Source organism: Sus scrofa, chromosome 7 (genome assembly GCF_054392235.1).
Source record: "Sus scrofa isolate SSC_HxYL_T2T_F1_AM1 chromosome 7, Sscrofa_HxYL_maternal_Yorkshire_Landrace_v2.0, whole genome shotgun sequence".
NCBI lineage: Eukaryota > Metazoa > Chordata > Mammalia > Artiodactyla > Suidae > Sus > Sus scrofa.
Window position 1 is genome coordinate 110715844 of NC_139389.1, and position 22403 is coordinate 110738246.

A 22403-nucleotide genomic window follows, 5' to 3' on the forward strand; every position below is an offset into this window, starting at 1 on the left:
TGGCTTCTAGTGGGTAGAGGGCAGGGATGCCGCCAAATGTCTGCCATGCACAGCACAGCCCCACCGTGAAGAATTCCCGGCCTGAATGTCAGGAGTGACCTGGTTGAAAAACCCAGATCTAAGCTCCCCCACAGGCGTTCCTGTTGTGGCTCAGCAGGTGAAGAACCTAACTAGCATCCATGAGGATGCAGGTTCAATTCCAGGCCTTGCTCAGTAGGTTAAAGCTCTGGCCATAGCCCTAGAGGTGTAGGTTGCAGAACTGGTGTTGCTGCAGCTGCAGCTCCAATTTGACCCCCTAGCCTGGGAACTTCCGTATGCTGTAAGTGCAGCCGTAAGAAGAAAAAGAAAGTTTTATATTTTTAGCTTTTACATTTAGGTCTATGATCCATGATTTTTTTTTTTTCTTGATTAGAGAACTGGTAAAACTTTATGCCCCCAATTTCTTTCTTTCTCTCTTTCTCTCTTTCTCTCTTTCTCTCTCTCTCTCTCTCTCTCTCTCTCTCTCTCTCACTCTCTTTCTCTCTTTCTCTCTTTCTCTCTTTCCCTCTCTCTCTCTCTCTCTCTCTCTCTCTCACTCTCTTTCTCTCTTTCTCTCTTTCTTTCTTTCTTTCGTCTTTTTGCCTTTTCTAGGGCTGCTCCCTCGGCGTATGGAGGTTCCCAGGCTAAGGGTCTAATTGGAGCTGTAGCTGCCAAGCCTATGCCAGAGCCACAGCAATGCAGGATCCAAGCCACGTCTGCAACCTACACCACAGCTGATGGCAATGCCAGATCCTTAACCCACTGAGCAATGCCAGGGATCGAACCCACAACCTCATGGTTCTTAGTCGGATTCATTAACCACTGAGCCATGATGGGAACTCCTATGCCCCCAATTTCTTTTTCTTTTCTTTTATTTGGTCATGCCCTTGGCACATGTAAGTTCCCAGGGCCAGGGATTAAACCCACCCAAAGAAGCAACCAGAGCCACAGCAGTGACAACACCGGATCCTTAACCTGATTTCTGTTCACTCCTCTTCCCAGAGCTGCTGTTGCAAACTTTCTTCCTTTCGCTGGACCTCCTGGCCTCATCTCCCACTTCACAGAGTGAAGAGAGGCTGCATGGGGGCCAGAGAGGCCACCTCCACACCTGCCCTCTGCACAGCAACCTCCCCTCCCCCTCTTACTGCTTCAGCTCATTTCTCTTCCCAGGGAGCCAGATTCCTTGCAAACTGCCACCAGGTCCCCTGACTACGCTTGTTATTCCCATAGGATTCAAACTTGAGTCCCTTAAGGTCACAGCTGGAGTGCTAAAAACAAACCAACCCACAAAACCCCAAATGCAGATTTCTGGGCCCCCCCTGAAGAGGCGACTATTGGAGAGCTGTCTGGAGTGGGGTCAGATCCAGGGAGCTACCTGATCCATAAGCGCCTCAGCTGACTCTGAGGAGGGCTGGACTAGAATTGGAGAAAAGCTGACTTTCATCTTTGGAATTTCAATCTCTCCATCTTGATTTACTCTTTACCATCCGCGTGTAACCCGGAGTGGCCGTAGAATCCACGGCCTACTCCGGGGAGAGGTGGGGAGCGACGGGCAATTATACTGGGTCAGAAGGTGGGATCAGGATCGCCCAGAGCACATTGGAAAGTAATTTTTAAATTTCTTAAATTCCTTACATTCTCAACACACCCCCTCCTCATCAAAGCAACCGATAAATTACGGACAATAACAACAAAAACATTCCTTCTCTCCCCCCACCGCCCCCAAGTTCCAGTGGACGGTGCTGCCTGAAGGTGGCCAAGAAGGACCCCCACCCCCCTTCTGCCCATTCAGCCAAACTTCCTGAAAGGATTGTCTATGTCCCATACCTTTGGCAGCCCTGGCCCTGGGGCTCCCATTCCCACGCCCATATCCCCCTCCCATGCCATGTCACTGTTCTGGGGAAGCCACCCCCCCCCCACCCCCGCCGCCGAGTGCTCACTGCAGGGGACCCTTGCGCCCTGACTCCCCCTGATGTTGTGGCTACATGGGACCTGCCACCAACCCCTTCTTGAAGGCTCTCTTTTATTTATTTATTTATTTATTTATTTATTTATTTATTTAGCAGCAGGTTCGCAACCGCTGAACCACAAAGGGCACACCTCGAAGTCTCCCCTTACTGCCCATCCACCACTCGCCCTCTCCCTCTTCCCCTCCAGCTCCTCTGACCACTCCTTCTGCCCTCTTTTTGGACGTCTTTCCCTCTGTCCTTCCTTTACTTTTTGCTTTTGAATAAAGGGAAGATGTCCTGGAGTCCCCATCGTGGTTCAGTGAAAACGAATCTGACACAGGTTCAATCCCTGGCCTCGCTCAGTGGGTTAAGGATCCGGCGTTGCCCTGAGCTGTGGTGTAGGTCACAGACTCGACTCAGATCCTGCCTTGCTGTGGCTGTGATGTAGGCTGGCAGCTACAGCTCTTATTCGACTCCTATCCTGGGAACCTCCATATGCCCTGGGTGTGACCCTAAAAAGACCAAAAAAAAAAAAAAAGAATGGTGTCCTGGAAGTCAAGGATGGATGGAGGGAGAGGGCAGGTTTCCTGGAGGACAAATATGAATGAGTGAATGAGTGAAGCCAGACCAGAGGGCTTGGCAGGGGAGCCACTGTCAGCGTGGTGTCCCTGCTCCCTGCCTTTCTGGCGCTCTGTTTAGCCTCTGTCCCTCCTGGGAGCGGATGAGCTTCTTGATGTCTGGGCTGTGCTGGTCTTGTCCTGCTATCTGGCCAGCACTTGGCACATAGTAGGTGCCCAAAGTACACGTTGAGTCTCCCTGGAAAAGACCCCTTAGAGGGGCCAAAATAATGGTCACGGAAACGGGCAGCCTGCAGGAATAAGCTCATTAGACCCCCCTCAACGGGGGCTCAGGCGCTAAATTAGTAGCTGGATTTCCATGCCAACTCTGAGGCCAGGGTCACATTTGCTTCCTTCTCAGTTCTAGAGACTGGGCAGGGCTTGAGGGCAGCGGCCTGGACAGGGTGCGTCCTGGCAGCACAGCCCCCTAAAGAATGCTCTGTGCTCTTCTGAACCAAGAAGGAGAGGAGCAGGAGGGGCCACCAAAGCTTCGGGGATGAAGCCCCTGTCTGCCCTGGGTGTCCTTCAAGGTTGAGCGACGAGCCTGGGGAGGACTTCGAGGAAAACCGGGGCCTGCTGCCCGTCTGCTGGGCACGGTTGCGGGGCCCTCAGCTGCTTTCCTCGGGGCACACGCTTCTTGCCCATACAAGGGAGAGAGCTGAAGCGGTCCGCATAGAACTCATGCTCACTATATAGCAGTTGCTGTAATGACTGTTTATATCGAGTCTATCTCCAGAAATCTCTGGAGTACTCACCAGCCACGGGGAGGGGTGGGCTGGAGGGCTGGGGTCTGGGAGCTGTCTTGCCCTGCAGTGTTTGTCACAGGGGGCCTGGGCGGTCCCGTGAACTGCAGAGGCTGAAGCAGCAGCAGGAGGGGATTTACAAATCTAAGAGTAGACCCCATGCAAGTGCACTGGGAAGAGTGAACGCCTGCTGGGGCCAGCGGCCTTTCCTGAGGACACACCAGGGACCTGCTGGTGGATGGAGCAGGGGCAGGTGACCCTGTGGAGTCTGGGGACCTGACAGGACATCAGCCAGAGATGTTAAAAAAAACAACAAAACCCAGGGGAGACTGTCAGTAGGGTACCCTCTGCTGATGAGGGGAAACTTGGGACCAGGAGGGGAGATGTCTCAGAAGACTCAGGAACATTCGTTTGGAACAGAAGAGACCCACAAGGCTCTATCTTCAAACAGTACATTCCGGTAGATAATAAACTTCTCGACAGTGGGAGCCTTATAGGTATCTTTTATCTTTTTATCAGAAGCAGTTCCTTGCTTCTGATTAGAACAGTCTGCAGGGCAGTGAGTTCCCTGCCTCTCGACATGGTCAAGTGTAGACGGATGGGACGACCTCCGGGGGAGGGGTCGGGGGCGGTGGCGGGTATTGACTATGAAGTCATTGGTGGGACCAAGGACAGTGGAAGCCACCCCCCCCATCTGAAGTTTGTGAGGTTGTGTTGTGAGGATGGGCTTTGTGGGTGGGAGACCGCTCCTTCTGCACGTGGTGACCAACGCTTTCCTCAGCAAGCGGCTCAGAAAACAGGGGCTACCTCTGAGCATCTTTGGAGGCAGGACCTCGGCTGCTCCCCAATGGGTCCTCCAGCACCGGGACCCTCCTTCCCTCCCTCCCAACCCAGGGTCGTCTTTCTGGGAATGGGGCGATGCTGCCACCCTCCCCAGCCCTTTTCATTCTCCAGGACTCTTCCCTATTAACTTTCCCCTGCTACTCAGGCATCCACCTTGGCCTCCTCTTGATTTCCACCCAGCCAGGCCAGGACAGGGACAGGTGGGCCCCGACCCAGCCTCCCGACTCCAGGTCCTGCCTGGGCCAGAGCACTTGAGGGTGGACTAGAGCTGGGCTTCCCTGAATGCATTCCCCTGAACTCCACTCTTCTGGCTCACCTGGGAGAAGCCCCTCCCTTCATCCCGGGAGGTGGGATGTGGGAGGGTCACCCCCGCCTTCTCACCCACCCTGCAAGGTTCTGGGAGGAGCAGTTTTCAGTATGGGAAATATTCTATGACTCTTCATGGTGTTCCTGCCTTGCTGCTGATGCTCCCTTGGCTCTATGCGTGAGGCAGGGGTGCTTAAAGGTTGAAACTTAGGTTAAGAAACAGCTCGCAGTTGGGGCTGGAAGGCTCCTTCGTGTGCCTGACAGAGGCATCCCTCTTGAGAGGGAGGCCAGCAGGATGAAAGAAGAGGCCTGGGAGCCACCCCAAGATGCACCCTGGGCCAGAGGCAAAACCCAGAGGACAGCCAATTTGGCGGATGCCCTGGCTGCAAGCTTTGACTCCTGCCCCGGTCGGGTGGCTCGGCACCTCTGGTCCTCATCTCAGTGTTGGTGGCATTCTGGGGAAGCTCCAGGCTTGGGCTTACCTGCTGCCTCCGGGGGCCAGGTGAAGTGGGTCATCAGGTCATTGTAGTGAGGCATCTGGTTCAGGGGCTGGCACCCTGGACTTTCTAATGTATTACTATTATTTTTTAAATTATAGTTGATTTACAATGCGTCAATTTCTGCTGTACAGCAAAGTCACCCAACCATACATATACTATATATATATAACTTTTTTTTTTTAATTTATCTTTTGTCTTTTTAGGGCCACACCCACAGCATAGGGAGGTTCCCAGGCTAGGGGTCAAATTGGAGCTGTAGCTGCCCACACCATAGCCACACCAACTCGGGATCCGAGCCACGTCTACTACCTACACCACAGCTCAAGGCAACGCCGGATCCTGAACCCACTGAGTGAGGCCAAGGATCAAATCTGCATCCTGATGGATACTAGTCGGCTTCATTAACCACTGAGCCACGACGGGAACTCCTATATAATTCTTTTTCTCCTGTCATTCCCCCATCATCTTCCATCCCAAGAGACTGAACACAGGTCCCTGTGCTGTACAGCAAGATCAAATGTATTATTGCTGTGCGAGAAGGTTGACCAAATATTTTGGCTGCCTTCTGACCTTCTGCCACCATCAGAGCAGCAATTTGCAGAGGGCTAGGGTGCCTCGCCGGAAGTTTATCGATTGAACCTAGTGTTTTCTTTGAGGACTCAGAAGGTTCTGGGGGGGTGATGCCAGAAACTTGCTCAGGCCGCCTGCCATTCTTCAGGCCAATTGACCTTCTGGGCCAGCATTTTATCTCACCCAGGCCTTAGCATAAGGCCCCTCCCCGTCACCCCGCCCACTTGGTGCCCGGAGCCCAGAGCTAATTCCTCGGGAGGGTGTCACACCCACCGCACCCTCCTCTGAGCTGACTTCCCTGCGCTCCGTGTCCCCAGGCTGCTGAACAGAATGTCCGCAGACGACCGGCACCTGGGCTCCAGCTGCGGCTCCTTCATCAAGACCGAGCCGTCCAGCCCGTCCTCGGGCATCGATGCCCTCAGCCACCACAGCCCCAGCGGCTCGTCCGACGCCAGCGGCGGCTTCGGCCTGGCCCTGGGCGCCCACGCCAACGGTCTGGACTCGCCGCCCATGTTCGCGGGCGCGGGGCTGGGAGGCACCCCCTGCCGCAAGGGCTACGAGGACTGTGCCAGCGGCCTCATGGAGGACTCGGCCATCAAGTGCGAGTACATGCTCAACGCCATCCCCAAGCGCCTGTGCCTCGTGTGCGGGGACATCGCCTCCGGCTACCACTACGGCGTGGCCTCCTGCGAGGCCTGCAAGGCCTTCTTCAAGAGGACCATCCAAGGTGCGTGACGGCAGGACCAGCGGGCGGGGCCCGGGCGGGGTGCGGGTGCGACAGGGAAGCGGGCGCCCTCCCCACCCCCAGAGCTGCCCGCTCGGTCAGGGCCCCGCCGGAGCCCGGCTTCCGGAGGCCTCTTGCGTCTCCCGGGCATTCTGGCCGCGGGCTCTGTCTCCCTGGTTGGGGTTGAAACGGCAGGCACACATAGGGCACCCCAGAAAACCCCGAGAAAATCGGCCCAAGTGCCTTAGGCCAGGTGCGCCTCTGGTAGGATGGGGGACCCTGTCGCATGTGTGACCCTGAAAAGCTGATTTTGGGGAGAAGAGCCTATTTCCCCCCGCAGTTCTAGACCATAATGAGTCCTTCATTTCATTTTTATCAAAACATGAATCATCTTTACTGTGAAAGAGTCAGGGCCAGAAAGCAAGGGAAAATGCCCCCAGACCACTCATTCTGTCTTCTAGGGTACAGTGTGTCTGCATTATGGGTTGAGTCATATTTCAATGGCCGTGGGGTGGCTGCCTCTTTAATGGGTACTCGCTTGGATGAATTAGGGCAAGAGCCCTGATGGTTTATTAAATGGGTTAAATCAAATATGTTTAAATATAAATGTAAATTAAATAACATATCATGAAACATATAAACGTGGTGTAAAAGTCAAATAGTGCCAAAGAATATAGTGAGTTAAAAGTAAGTTTTCCTGAAACCCCAGGCCCCTTGTATCTTTCCCAGAAAAAGTCGTGAGGGCAAAAACCTCTCTCAGCAAATATCGACTGAGCACTTTTGTATCAGGGACTGGGCTGGCCTTTGGTGCAGTGAATGAACGCAGGCTGGTCCCTGCCCGCTCCGTATCCCCGAGTCTGGGAAAGGAGGCCCCGGAATCTCAAGACTGGAAAAGCACTGCCTGTAATTCTGTCTCAGCTCAGCCAGGGCCGAAAACCTCCAGTCTGATATCCAATCAATATCATTGGCTATTTGACCAATAAACATGAGATGTTTAAGCCAATTTACATTACCGAAATAGCAATGTTTTTCTTCCCCAGTAATCTTGGGAAGTAATCTTGCTAAGATTGCCACTGTTTTAGACTCTTGGAGGCGAGTTTTTCAAACTCCGAGGAGGCACCCTAGCCCTTTGCAAATTGCTGGTCCGATGGTGAGAGAAGGTCAGAATGCAGCCAAAATATTTGGTCGACCTTCTTCCACAACAATAATACATTTGATCTTGCTGTACAGCCCAGAGAACTGCGTTCAATCTCTTGGGATAGAAGATGATGGGGGAATGATAGGAGAAAAAGAATTATATATATACACACATATGGTTGGGTCACTTTGCTGAAATTGACACAATATGGTAAATCAATGTCTCTTTTTAGGAGACAGTTACATTTTCTTTTCTCCATGCTCTTAAATGTGCTGGAAAGTTCTGGATCTAACTTTCTGAAAGCAAAGGCTGGTGTAGCCTCAGGAACCCTACCCTCCACGGACGCCTGGGTGCTAGGAACTCATCAGCATGTCCAGAGCCCACAGAAAGGATGTGTAAATAGTCTTAATTATTTGCTCCCATGAATAGGATAACAATCTCTTCCTAGAAGTCAAAAGACAAACAGCAGCATTTGCTGCAATCCGAGCCAAAGTGCTCCTGTCACAAGAAGAGTTACTTATTTACAGTCCGAAAGAGGTTTCTTTCCATCTAGAGCTGGGCAGAGGGAACTCTAAGGCCGGTGGAGTACTCGGCTTCCTTTATCCACTCTTTGGTCTTGTTCTAACAAAGATTTTGATTTTGTTGTTTCTGAGCGTACCAAGTTGTAGAAAATTTGGGAAAATGGGAAACATATAAAGAGGAAACAAAGGACCTACCATTGGACAACCCCAGAGATGAGCTTAGACTCTTGAGAGCTTAGAATCTAGGCGAGTTAAGGAGTCCCTGCCCTGAGCAGAGTGCTTCGGGGAGAGAAAGAGGCAGAGTACCTGCCTTCAAGAAGCTGGAATCTTAAGGCTTAGAGCACAAGCGCCTGCAGGCTTAGCCTTAGGCTCCCAACCGGGGCATCTTCTCAATTAAGGAGGATATTCAGCCAGTTTTGAAAAGGCCTTTAGTCACAGGGTAAATGCCTGGACAGCTCCGAAAATCATGCTAGCTCACCACCCCCCTTCCTTCTTTAGATCCTTCTGTTTGCTCAATTCACTGCTCACACCAGTACGGGATAACTTTTACACGACTGACTTAGGGAGAAAGCAAAGCCCTCGGACCGCCATGCCTTCCCTACAAATGTTTACTGAGGCCTCCCTCTGTGCTCGGCTGCGCTGGGGCTCCGGCTGTGGGGGTGGGGGAAGGGGGTGGGGGAAGGGGATGGGAGATGCGGGCAAAGTACAGTCTGAGGCATCTTTCTGTTTTTGTAAATCAAGTGGTCGTTGAATGGGGCCACACCTCTCTGTTTGCATATGGTCTCTGCTGTGCACAGTGGACTAGTCAGAGAGCTTCTGGCCACAACACATGACATTGTCACACTTTTCTGGAAAAAGACTTGTACTCTCCTGCACTTCAGCATTGGACAAGGTAGATGCAGCTCCCCCCACCCCCAGGGGGTTTGTAATCAATGCCTAGTAGTGCATGTTAAGTGTTCATTACAACTTTGCTAGGTCTAGACTGTGTCAGTGCTGGGGGTGTGAACTTCACCCAGAGAAGAGGAGCTTGGAGGTAGACAAAAAGGCACAGTCCTCTAGGGACTGTACGTTTCCATGGCAAAGGAGCTCTCAACCTGATGGAATTGTGTATCTAAAGAAAAAAAAAAATCCCATCCCTAGAGGATGGGTCAGCCCCTGGAGGCAGAGAAAAAGAAGGCAGACTTTGGCAAAGGCCCCACCCCAGGAGAAGGGCGTCGGCCTGGGACCCTTGATGTGATTAAACAGTCAATGGAGCTGATGACCCTCTTTCTGATCCTGACCTGGGTCCCCCGTAGGTCCTCTTCTTGGAGGGCACCTGCTGGTTAGGCACAAGGCTGGCCAGGCAGATCAATTTCTCCTCCTGCTTGAGTGTGCTGGCCTCCCTGGGCTTATACATCAGGTTCCTGAATCGGGGCAATGTGAGTCAGCCCCTGATAGATGGAGCTCCTTTCTGTGGCTTCTGGATCACAGGGCTGAGGGCCAGCTTCTGCCCGGTGATACTGACCCACGGTAATGAAAACCTTGGTCACTGCAGTGATGGGGGGGCCATGTGGGGAGCCACCCGAGGGTCTTTGCCAAGCTGTACCCCCAAACCCTGGCCTTCTCACTCAACAAGGACCCTGCCTCATTCCTATTTCATTGAGAAACTGGAGGCCCTCGATGGGAGCTCCCTCAGCTTGTTATCACCAAATCACGCCCCCTCTCTCACATGGGCAGTGTCTCAATTGTTGATGGCATGGATGTTTGTTGCTACCCGCTTGAACTGAAAGGGGTGGCTCCCACCCAGCCTCAGCTCTTCCCAGGCTGAAATTCATCTCCTCCCCACTTCCCAGAGCCCCTCCTACCCATTATCTCTCCTCTTGTATCCTCTCTCTACTGGCTCCTTTCCATCAGCATTTAAATACCTCTGGTATCTCCATCTTAAAAAGAATGTCCGGAGCTCCTGTCCTGGCTCAGTGGTTGAACCCAACCCGACTAGTATCCATGAGGACACAGGTTCCATCCCTGGCCTTGCTCAGTGGGTTGGGGATCCAGCGTGCCATGAGCAGTGGTATAGGTCGCAGAGGAGGCTCAGATCTGGCGTTGCTCTTGCTGTGGCTGTGGTGTAGGCTGGCAGCTACAGCTCCAATTCGACCCCTAGCCTGGGAACCTCCATATGCTGAGGGTGCAGCCCTAAAAAGACAAAAAAAAAAAAAAGAAAGAAAAGAAAGAAGAAAGTCCCTTCCATCTCCAGCTTCCAGGGCCCCTCTTCTCTTCCTCCTTCTGTCCTGACCCACCTCAATCGCCCAGTGTCTCCTCCCACCTCTGCCATCAGGATGAATCCCAATTCTCCAGCCCTCAGCCTCCCCTCTGAGCTCCAGGGCCTGCCGCACCTAATGAACCTCTTCCCCGGGTGTCCTAGAGACACCCAGAGGCAACAAGTCCTTTTTATTAATTTTAATTTTAATTTTTTTCAGTTGACAATATCTTTTTTTTTTTTTTTTTCTTTTGGTCTTTTTAGGGCTGCACCTGTGGCATATGGAGCTTCGCAGGCTAGGGGTCCTTTTGGAGCTGGAGCCGCCAGCCTACGCCACAGCCACAGCAACTCCAAGCCACCTCTGCGACCTACACCCACCACAGCGCATGGCGACGCCGGATCCTTAACCCACTGAGCAAGACCAGGGATTGAATCTGTGTCCTCATGGATGCTAGTCAGATTCATTTCCGCTGAGCCACGACGGGAACTCCAGATGCAATGAGTCTTAAACAGAAGCCATATCTCCGTCAACAGATGCTTCTCCTTGTGGTCCCACTTCAGCACCTCCGTTTTCAAGCCGGAAGCCTGGGTCCCTTGCTTTTCTCTGCTTCCTGCCCCCCAGCGCCCACCGCCCACCTTCCAAACCAGCATCCCAGCAGCCACACCGTGTTCCTTCTCCCTCCCTCCTCCAATCTCCTGACCCTACAGCTCCTCTCCAGCCCCCTGCTTCATTCAGTCCAGGCCACCACTGAGCACTGATTAGAGCAGCTTCCAGATCTGGCCTCCCAGTGGGGCCAGGCTCACCCCTTCCCAGTCTGTGTTCTTCAGTGCCGCCAGAGAGACCTTTTAGCTTTATTTTTTATTTTATTTTTATTTTTTTGTCTTTTTGCTATTTCTTGGGCCACTCCCGCGGCATATGGAGGTTCCCAGGCTAGGGGTCTAATCGGAGCTGCAGCCGCCGGCCTACGCCAGAGCCACAGCAACGCGGGATCCGAGCCGCGTCTGCAACCTACACCACAGCTCACGGCAACGCCGGATTGTTAACCCACTGAGCAAGGGCAGGGACCGAACCCTCAACCTCATGGTTCCTAGTCGGATTCGTTAACCACTGCGCCACGACAGGAACTCCTAGCTTTATTTTTATTTTTTTTTATTTTTATTTTCTGCTTTTGAGGACTGTACCCGCGGCATATGGAGGTTCCCAGGCTATGGGTCGAATCAGAGCTGCAGCTGCCAGCCTACACCCTAGTCACAGCTCCTTGGGATCCGAGCCGTGTCTGTGACCTTCACCACAGCTCACAGCAACACAGGATCCTTAAGCCACTGCATGAGGCCAGGGATCAAACCCACATCCTCTTGGATCCTAGTCGGTCTCATTTCTGCTGAGCCGCAACGGGACACCAAAGAGACCTTTTAGAACACACATCTGAGCATGGCACACTGGTATCTTGCTAGTGGGTAAAACTGAAGCTCCGCTGTGACAGAGGATGTCCCTGGGATTGTGGCACATTGACCTGGCGGCCTCCTGTCATTTCCCTCTCCCTGGCAGGCTTCAGGTCAGCCTGACTGCTCTCATTTCCAGAACTTGTCCTACACTTCCAATTTCTGGACTTGCAGCATCTCCTCTTTGCTCCCCTCCCCCAGCCTTCTGGTGCTACTGCTGTCTATTCGGACCCAGGTTAGCGGGCATTTCCTCAGCGAAGCCTTCTCTAACTTCTGCCCTCAATTCCCCCTTCTGACTGCTCCTGTGAAGAAGCTTCTCACAACACTGCTAACACTTGCCACACTGCGTGGTCACTGCCATTGCTTGTCTGCTCCCCCAAGATGCTTGTGAGCCCTTGAGGAAGAGCATTTCATATATCTTGACTCTTCACTGAGCCCCACCGCCTCCCACAGGACCTGGCGTGTAGGGAGTTCACAATGTATCTGAATAGAAGGCGATCTCAAAAATGATCTCTCCTTTGCCGAGTGAAGACAAACTAAAGGAGTTTGGCTAATTTATATAAGCCAATCCTTAGGGATCTAGATAAAATCGTCAAATGTGCTACAGTTCTTCTTATAGCCATATGCGAGAGTTCCCTGGTGGCTCAGTGGGTTAAGGATCAGGCCTTATCACTGCTGTGGTTCGTGACTGTTGTGACTTGGGTTAGGTCCCTGGCCTAGGAACTTAGGCATGCCATGGGCATGGCCAAAAAATACACCAGTTTGCTATACTTGCATATTTTCAGTTATATTGTGTAAGACCATATGTTATTTCTTGAAAAACCTTTTCTCACATTTTGGGCGGCAAGGTTTATCAGATATTTCACATGATGCTCATGAAAGGGTTTTTGCCTTCTCTGGGGCCACTTTTGGAGTCATTTGGCACCGAATTTCAGAGATAACCATCTTCATTTCAGTTGCAGGTGATTTTATGAGCATATGGGTGCCGCTGCCCCTCAGATTTCTATTTCGAGCCCTAAGTGCATCTCCTAGACCATTAGGACAGCTCTTTTTTTGGTCGGTTTGCTTTTTGGCTGCCCTGCGGCGTGTGGATTTCCCTGACCAGGGACTGACTCCGAACTGCAGTTACGACCTATACTGCAGCTGCAACAATGCTGGATCCTTAACCAATGGGCCAGGTCGGGGATCGAACCTGCAGCTCAGTGCTGCAGAGATGTGGCCAATCCTGTTGCACCACAGCAGGAACTCTAGGATAGTTTTTTTCAGTTTGTGTCAATGTTTTTCATAGTTAATCTACAATCTTGTGTTTGCTTCAAGTATGCAGCAGAGTGATTCAGTTATACATATATATACATGTGTTCTTTTTCAGATTCTTTTCCATTATTGGTTATTACAAGATACTGAATACAGTTCCCTGTGCTTGCTGTTTACCTATTTTATACAGTTGTGTCAATTTATAATCATGGTTTCCACACATATCAGGCACTATATATACTGCTTTTTTTTTTTTTTTTCTGCCTTTTCTAGGGCTGCACCCGCGGCATATGGAGGTTCCCAGGCTGGGGGTCTAATCGGAGCTGAAGCTGCCAGCCTACACCACAGCCACAGCAATGCCAGATCCGAGCCGCATCTACAACCTACACCATAGCTCACGGCAATGCTGGATCCTTAACCCACTGAGCAAGGCCAGGGGTTGAATCTGCAACCTCATGGTTCCTAGTCAGATTCGTTAACCACTGCACCACGACAGGAACTCCTATACATGCTGCTTTTAACTCCCCACTTTTGCTACTGTGACTTGTGTTCCCGGGAATAACTAAATGCATGTTCAGCTTCTCTCCCCGTTGTTACTGATTCAGCCAATGATTAGCCTGGATTGGGGTCTTCCCTAATGGCAGTTGTTCAGTATGAAGTGACACAGCACCTCAGATATGAGACCCCACAAAGACACAGCTATTAAGCAATGTCCTCCTTTTTTTTTTTTTTTTTTTTTTTTTTTTTTTTTTTTTTGTCTTTTTAGGGCCACACCCATGGCATATGGAGGTTCCCAGGCTAGGGGTCAAACCCAAGCTGTGGCCACTGGCCTACACCACAGCCATAGCAACACTAGATCCAAGCCGTGTCTGACCTATACCTCAGCTCATGGCAGCGCCGGATCCTTAACCCACTGAGCGAGGCCAGGGATCAAATCTGTGTCCTCATGGATACTAGTCAGATTCGTTTCTGCTGAGCCACGAAGATAATTCCAGCAACTTCCTCTTTTCTAAAGGACGATGTTTGGGGGAAACTCCTGCCTTACATCTGAGCTCACAGAGCGGTGGTTCAGCTCTTGAGTGAAACTTTATTGAATCCCAGCCATCGGGTTGGGAGCTGAAAGCAGAGCAATGGGCCCTCATCTGTGGGCTTGTACTCTCAGGGGTAAGGCAGACTTGATAACAAATAAAGAAGCAGAAGGCAGACCCAGACAAGAGCTGCAAAAGGGAAGAGCCAGTGATGAGACCTAAGGTGGCCGAGAGAGGGGGTTTAATTCAGTCTGAGGATTGGGTAAGAAAGCAGCTTTCGAGGTTAGGGCCAGCACAGGAGAGACTCCTGGACCAGAAGGAGGGCCAGTGTGGCTGCTGTGAGAGACAGCCAGATGGAAGGAGATGGGGCCGAGAGACTGATGAAGTCTAGGGCCGGGTGGGTGCTGCCCTTGGATTTTCTTCTACGTGGAATAGAAGCCATTGACCACATAGGCTGCATGGCCACGGGGGGCTGCATGCAGGGTAAAAACACCCCAAACTCCTTCCGTTCCTGGGGCAGGCGGCCAACTTTGTAGGTCCCTTGAGTAGCTCCTGCAGATGAGGAGGAACAAGCAAGAAAGAAGCCCTGGCACCGAGCTCCCTCTGTTCACTTGGGGCCCAGATGCAGGCTTGGAAAGAAGCTCCCGGAGGGGGGGGAGGGGGTGACTGATGGGTTATCCTGCCTTGGACCGCTGCCAGGCCTTTTGTGCTGGAGAGAATGAGGCTGGCTGGCCCAGGGGACAGACTATGACAGGTGCAGAGACAAAGCCAGGCGTAGGGCCGGGGGTGGGGTGCCATTCCAGCACTGCCACTTGCCAGCCAGCTGACCTTGAGCAGGGCCTGGGGTCCTCTGGCTTCAGTTTCCTCATCTGTACAAAAGTACAAAAGAGTCAGTTCAACCCACAAAACTCTGCTGTCAGCAGGGCGCTGGGGGAATGAGAGGAAGAACAATCCACAGTTGCTCTTTTCAGAAGCACAGCCAGGGTGCAGGTCAGGTGAGATACAGCCAGATAAGGCCAGGAGGGCTTCCTGGAGGAAGGGACATGGAAGCAGGAGTGGAAAGGGAACAACGCACTTGGCAGGGAGGACAGAGGATCAGGCCCTTGGGAACTGAGTGTGCTCTGCTCAGGAAGTGAGGGCCGGTGCTCGGGTCCAACCGAGCATGGGGCTGGATGTCAGAGGGCTTCACGGGCCGGGTTAAGGAAGAGCATGGAGTCTTATTTCTGCTTGGGTGTTTCCAGCTGACTTGGAATCCCAATTTGATAATTTCTCAGTTGTGTCAACTTGAGCAAGTGGCTTAGCTTCTCTGGCCTTAATTTGCTTGTCAATAAAATGGGACCAATGGGGCTAATAAAGTTCCTGCTCCTAGAATGTTCTTGCAGCAATTACATGAGACATGTGTGTAAATTACTTAGCATAGGGCCTGATATATGATAACCATTAAATAAACAATATTTGTTATTTATGGTTGGCAACAGGAAGCCAGTGAAGATTTTTGAGCAGGGAATTAATCAGATGTCCCCTTAGCAAGATGACTGTAGCAATGATAGGGAAGACGGTTTGGAAATGGGAGAGTCTAGAGGCAGGCAGACCAGTTAAGAGGTGATTTTAACAGTCCGGTGAAGAGATCTAAAGCATCCAAGCCAGGACAGTGGCCAAAAGATTAAAAGGAGAGGTTAGGATTTTGAAAAGTGGATTCAGTATGAAAAGAAAACCGAATTCTGGATTGTGAGACTGGCTCTGAGATTCTAATTAAGGCTAGGGGATGGTGAGGAGTTCCCACAGCGGCCCAGTGGAAATAAATCTGACTATCCATGAGGATGCGGGTTCAACCCCTGGCCTCGCTCAGTTGGTTAAGGATCTGGCGTTGCCGTGAGCTGTGGTGTAGGTCGCAGATGTGGCTTGGATCTGGTATTGCTGTGGCTGTGGCGTAGGCTGGCAGCTACTGCTCTGATTCGACCCAGAGCCTAGAAACTTGCATATGCTGTGAATGCGGCCCTAAAAACCAAAAAAAGAAAAAAAAAAAAGAAGAAGAAAAGAAATTCCAGAGGTAATTCCCTCGAGGCTCAGTGGATTAAGGATCTGGCATTGTCACTGCTATGGCTCTAGGCACAGCTGTGGTAGGGGTTTGATCCCTGGCCCGGGAATTTCCCTCATGCCATGGATGCGGCCAAAAAAAAAAAAAAATATATATATATATATATGTATATATGTGTGTGTATAAATATATATATATAGGAGTGTCTCACAGAAGTTTTACAATATCTTCAATTTATTTTTCTTATATTTTCCCTTTTATATATGCATAAGAATGCTATGTGATCAAATCTGTATCTAACTAAATTTCAAAGAGCTCTTTTAATAAGGAAAAAAAAAAAGAAAAAGAAAATGCCAGTGGCAAAGAAGCACAGCCATACTTTGATTAACAGATTTTTTTCCCGTTCTTAGTGGTACATAAAATAATGGTACAGTCATATCATTGAAGGCATCTTGGATTCTATGCAATAAATATAGAAGAGGTCAGAGATGTGGCTAGAGTCCCTGCAGAGAAGACAGATGAAATCTAACCGAGGAGTGGGTTTTAAAAGGTGTGATGGGCATTTGCTGCTTCAGGAAGGACCAGGATGGGAAAGGCCCAGGGGAGGGGACGGCATTTGACAGCTGAGAGGTTCCTTGAATTCTAGGTTTCTTCGGGTGGGGACTCTTGCTTTCAGTTCGTTTGCTTTGATCCACGGGTATTTCAGGTGGCAGGCACTGTACCTAAGATGCAGAAATCAAAGACCTAACAATCTCTATCCCCAGTGAGCACAGCGTTGAGAAGGGAGGACAGCGTGTAAAATCCTGATTATGAAACACTAAGCTAGTTGTTTTCAGTGTGTGGGTGGGTGTGTGGCGTGATGGATGAGGCCTATGGGAGCAACCAGGAAGGGGTGTGTAAACGTAGGGACAGAAGGGCAGGGGCTGTCGCTGAGAAGGCCAGGTGAGCACTGAGGCTCCAAGCATGTAAAAGGGTTTGCCAGAGGAGTTTCAGCAAGAAGGAGACACGAGAAGGCTCAGAGGTTCCAGGTGGTTTCCTGAAGCCTACAAATTGGTGGCCTAAGTGGAGGGAGATAAGAGAGGACTGGTCAGAGTTGGCCAGATCATAAAAGGCCTGGTGTGCTTTTCCCTGGAGGTTAGATTTCATTTTTATGCAATAAGTAAATTAGTTTTAAATTAACTTTAAATTTTTATCAAAAGCACATAGTTTAAAAAAACTCCAAGTGTGACTTTTTTTCGGCTGCACCTGCAGCATGTGGAAGTTTATGGGCCAGGAATTGAACCTGCGCCATAGCAGCTACCTGAGCCTCTGCAGGGACAATGCCAGATCCTTAACCCACTGTGCCCCAAGGGAACTCCCAATGACATCTAACGCCTATAATGAAAAATAACAGTCCCTGGCCCTACCCATTCTTTTCCCTTCCCCTGTGATCTGAAGCTAGCCATAGCCATTTAGGAAAATCTTTTTTCTCATAGCTTGTCTTCTAATTCCTAATGTTTTATAGTTACACTTACTAACTTAGCAATTTTACATTATTTCTGGACTTTCTGTTTTGGAAGATAAAAGGTTAGTTCCCATTATACAAACCATTCCAATACATACCTTTCCTATCTCCTCATTGTCTGAATATGGCTATATCACAATTTTTGGTTAAATCTATGTGCTTGCTGCCTGTTCCTCCGGTTGACTTTTCTCCCGGTTGGATCCTCTTCTCTGGATCCTACCTCTTCCTCTTTCTGGTCCTTCCCTTTTTGGGGGGGGTCTCATGCTAGAAAAGTGTAGGAGAAGTGAAATTGTGGACATCTTGGATGTGTGGAATGTCTTTACTCCATCTTTCAACCCATACGTTAGTTTCTGCTTGAAAATAATTTCCCCCCAGAATTTGGGCTTTATTGCTGCCTTATCTTCTAGCTTCTAGCACTGCTGTTAAGAAGTTTGATTTATTCACTTAGAAAATATATAAAGAGGCCTCACTCTTTTTCCAGACACGGCTCCAGGTGTGGGGAAACAGCAGTGAACAAAGCAGCAGTGAACAAGCTAAATAAACAAAGTCAAGTGATGAATGCTAAGTAGAAAAAAACAGGGGTGAGCGTGTGTATGAGTTTTGTGCATTTGTGTGAGCACAGAGAGGGTTTTTTCCCCTTATAGTTTGAGACATGGTCAGTTTTCCTCTTTTTTTTTTTTTTTTTTTTTTTTTTTGCTTTTTAGGGCCGAACCTGCAGCATGTGGAGGTTCCCAGACTAGTGGTCTAATTGGAGCTACAGCTGCCAAATCCAAGCCACGTCTGCGACCTACACCACAGCTCATGGCAACGCCGGGGATCGAACCTCATGGTTCCTAGTCGGATTTGTTTCCGCTGCACCATGACAGGAACTCCAGTCAATTTTATTCTTGATCCTTTGTATTTGACTTGTTTTTAACTCTCTTTCTGAACGTTTTTAGGATTTTTTTATTTTTTATTTTTTTTGGCCATGCCCATGGCATGTGGAAGTTCCCAGGTCAGGGCTCAAACCTGCACCACAGCAGTGACAATGCTGGATCCTTAACCTGCTGAGCCACCAGGGAACTCTGGGACCTTTTTAAAATAATCTTCCATGATAAAAAGTTTATGTTGTGTGTGGTGTGTAGGTCTTTATTATTATTGTTATTATTATATTTTTGTTTTGAGGTAATTGTCGATTCCTGTGCAGTTGTAAGAAGTGATACAGAGGGGAGTTCCTATCGTGTCTCAGCAGAAAAGAATCTGACTAGAATCCATGAGGATGAAGGTTCGATCCCTGGCCTCGTTCAGTGGGTTAAAGATCTGGTGTTGCTGTGAGCTGTGGTGTAGGTCTCAGATGCAGCTCAGATCCTGCGTTGCTGTGGCTGGGATACAGGCTGGCAAGCTATAGCTCTGATTAACCCCTAGCCTGGGAACCTCCATATGCCAAGGGCATGAACATAGATCCCAAACCTTTCACATGCTTCATCCAGTGGTGACATCTATGTATGTAGCATATGCTGCCATATGTGTCTATATGGCATACATATACAAGCCATATAATACAACTATATATAGCAAGATATTACAACCAGGAAATTGGCATTGATAGCCATCAACCTTATTCAGATTTCACCAGTTGTACACCCTCATTTGTGTGTGTGTGTTAAGTTCTGGGCGGTTTTATCACTGCCAATTCCTGTGATCCCCACTGCAGTCAAGATACAGAATGGTTCCCATCACGCAGGATTCCTGGTGCTACCCTGCTACAGCCACACCGCCTCCCTCTCTCTCCCCTCGCTGACCCTGGCAGCCACTCATGGGTTCTTCGCCTTTATCATTTTGTCAAGGCCTTTTCTTCATTCATTCTTGTGGACTTTCAGCAAGTCTTTTGATCTGGAAAACTCATCTTCTTCAGGTGTTAGACCCTTTTGTCTCTCCCCTCCTTCTCTCCGTCTCTCTCCCTTTGTAATCAATTCCTCCCCACTGTTGTCTCTTTCAAAAACTCCTGAGTTGGATATTGAGCTCTCAGGATTGATCTTCTAATTCTTATATCTTTTCTAGCTTATTATCCATCTCTTTGATTTTTGTTCTATTTTAGAGCAACTGCATAGGCGATTCTTTTTTTTTTTTTTTTTTTCTTTTTTCTTTTTCCTTTTTGGCCACACCTGCAGCGTGTGGAAGTTCCCGGGCCAGGAACTGAACCCGAGCCATTGCAGTGACAATGCAGCTGTGCCACAGGTGAACTCCACTGCTTGGTGATTCTTTGGAGTTTTTTGTATTTTTAATTTTTATGAGCTCCATTTTATACTTTCTTATACTTTTTTATTTTAATTTTTTTTAGGGCCATACCAGCAGCATATGAAAGTTTCCAGGCTAGGGGTCGAATCAGAGCTGCAGCTGCCGGCCTACACCGCAGCTCACAGCAATGCCAGATCCTTAACCCACTGAGTGAGGCCAGGGATCGAACCCACAACCTCATCGTTCCTAGTTGGATTTGTTTCTGCTGCACCGTGACAGGAACTCCTGTACTTTCTGTTTATTGCATGCTATTCTTGTTTTATGAATGCAGGGTTTTTTTTAATCTCCTCATGTCAACAGTATACCGAATACTGCATGTGGATGCTTATTTCTCCTTCTTGCTTTGTCCTGGTTTCTTTCCACATACTTCTTCCTGTTTATTTTGGTTAGTTTTGATACTGAAAGCTTTTCGCCGCTGTAGTGATCATCCTTGGCTGTCTTAAATGCAAACAGGGATAAAAAGCTTAGAAGGAGCCTTCCTTTGGCTTATTTTTATCTACTAGTCTTTCCTCTGATGCCTTTTGTTCCTCCAGAGTAAGTGGCTATAAGTTCCCATCTTCAGGCTGGGGGAGGGGAGGGTGGGAGTGAGGGGCGGAGGGTACATTTAGCTGCTAGAATTCTGGGAGTGGCCTTGGGGACTGGGCTGGGTGGTCTCACTGTTCCAAGTGTGGTATTCAGTCACCGTCTTTTCAGCTTCCCTTCTGCTCTCAGCTGAGCCTGGGGTCCCTGAGTCCCAATTCCCTTGCTTATTCTGTCCAGAGTTGAAGTTGATTTCTCTTGTGCAGGCAGAGGGGAGATCCTGGCTGGTCCTATGGAGTGGCCGCTGAGTACTCCTTAAATATAGACCTAGCAAATTCCCATGTTCAATCCCATATCTCACTCCATCTTCTGCTGTCTCCAACACCTGAGACTTTTCGTGGTTCTCCAGTATTTCTTTTTTTTTTTTTTTTTTTTTTTTGGTCTTTTTGCCTTTTCTAGGGCCGCACTCGGCATGTGGAGGTTCCCAGGCTAAGGGTCTAATCGGAGCTGTAGCCACCAGCCTACGCCAGAACCACAGCAACACGGGACCCAAGCGAGCCACGTCTGCAACCTACACCACAGCTCATGGCAACGCCAGATCCTTAACCCACTGAGTGAGGCCAGGGATTGAACCCGCAACCTCATGGTTCCTAGTTGGATTCGTTAACCACTGAGCCACGACGGGAACTCGGGGTTCTGCAGTATTTCTTATCTGGTATTTCTTATCCCCTCTGGCTACTTTGTTCTTATCCCCTCTGGCTACTTATCCCCTCTGGCTACTTTGTTCTCGACTTCCTCATTCCTCTGTGGCTACTCTCAGAAGGCATGCAGACCTAAGTGTTCAGCATGCAGGAGGAACCATCGAGACATTTGGCATCAGAAAATGATTCACGTCTCTCCAGGAGCAGCAGAGGGGTGGGCCAGAGTGCCTGGAGAGGGCCACGGAGACCAGGGGAGGCAGGTGCACTAGAGGTGGTGGCCATAGAACTAGCTGTGGCAGAAGCAGAAGGTGTCAGGAAGCATCAGGAAGTAGGGTGCAGAGGACCTTAGAGGTAAAGAAGTGGGAACAATCCACGATGCCACCGCAGTTTCTAACCTAGGCGTTGGGTGGCTCAGTGATGGCTTTGCACAGTAGGGGAAGGTCTGGGAGAGGTTGGGTTCAGGTGGAGGAAGTGTAAGGAACCCAAGGGAATTGCAGGGGGAACTATTCAGCAGGCACATGGATATGAGGGTTTAAAGCGTAGATGCTGCATCTTGTGGTCCATCCTTGACAATTACGCAAGCTGGAGTCAGTGGCATAAATGAGATCATCAGCCACAGGGTAAGGAGGAGGGAAGGGTGGGGAGCTGAGGACAGTGGACCATGCGGAGATGAAAGGGGTAATTTCTGTCCTCCAGGAGGGAGATAAACTAAGGGAGGGGAGCCAAGTGACTAAGCCCAACCCTATCAGTCCAGAGCAAAAATGGTGGCCATTCAGGCTCTGACGTTAGCCAGCAGCCTCTGAGCCCATAAATTCCTCTCACGGCCATTTATCTGAGCTCGGCAGCCCCCATCCCTGAGCTGCAGGGAGAGGACTTCCCCGCAGCTGTTTAAGGACAGCTGCTGGGGGTGCCCCAGGCTTTCCTCCTCCCGGGGCTCAGGATCAAAGAAAGAGGGTTGCTGGTGGGGATTTCCCCTCCGCCTTGAGGTCACACTGCAACCCCGGTCATTCCTGGCTCAGGCACCCACAGCATCTGCTCCCAAGTCTGTCCATGGGAGGTCAGGTCCTAATATTCTTAACTGTCAGACTGGATAGCCAGCCTCAGGTCTGACACCTAGAGAGGACCTGGCCCAGTGCCTTCGGGCTGTATGTTCACTGGCAGCCCTGACTGGTGCGAGAAGAAGCACGTTCACCTTGGTTGCTTGCCACCCAGGGCCTGCACTTCACCAAGCGCTTTATGGGCTGTCACTGACCCCACAGGGCTTTAGAGATGGGAGCATCCTGTGCCCACGTCACAGATGAGGGTCCAGAGAAGTTGGGTAACTTGCCTGCGGTGGAGTCTGCCTATGTCTACACAGGGCACACTCCCAGTTTAGAACTCTGAATTTATGCTAGATGTTGGCTGTATTCTTGTCCTGTGAGAGCCCACCCCCACCCTGCTGCACCGTCGCCGGTGGTGAGTGTGCGTGCGTGCG

General features: G+C 50.1%; 1 protein-coding gene across 4 annotated transcripts in view; it reads left to right on the top strand.

Moving 5' to 3' along the window:
* Nucleotides 1-22403, top strand: part of ESRRB (estrogen related receptor beta) — a 186052-nt gene that overhangs the window by 120116 nt on the left and 43533 nt on the right. For all 4 annotated transcript variants that reach the window (XR_014811178.1, XM_001928051.8, XM_021099542.2 and 1 more), the window contains one exon: nt 5864-6273. Coding sequence is in view for 3 of the 4 variants with exons in the window: in XM_001928051.8 (XP_001928086.2) it covers nt 5864-6273 (410 nt within the window). In the remaining variant the exon portion in view is untranslated. The remainder of the gene's footprint in view (nt 1-5863; nt 6274-22403) is intronic.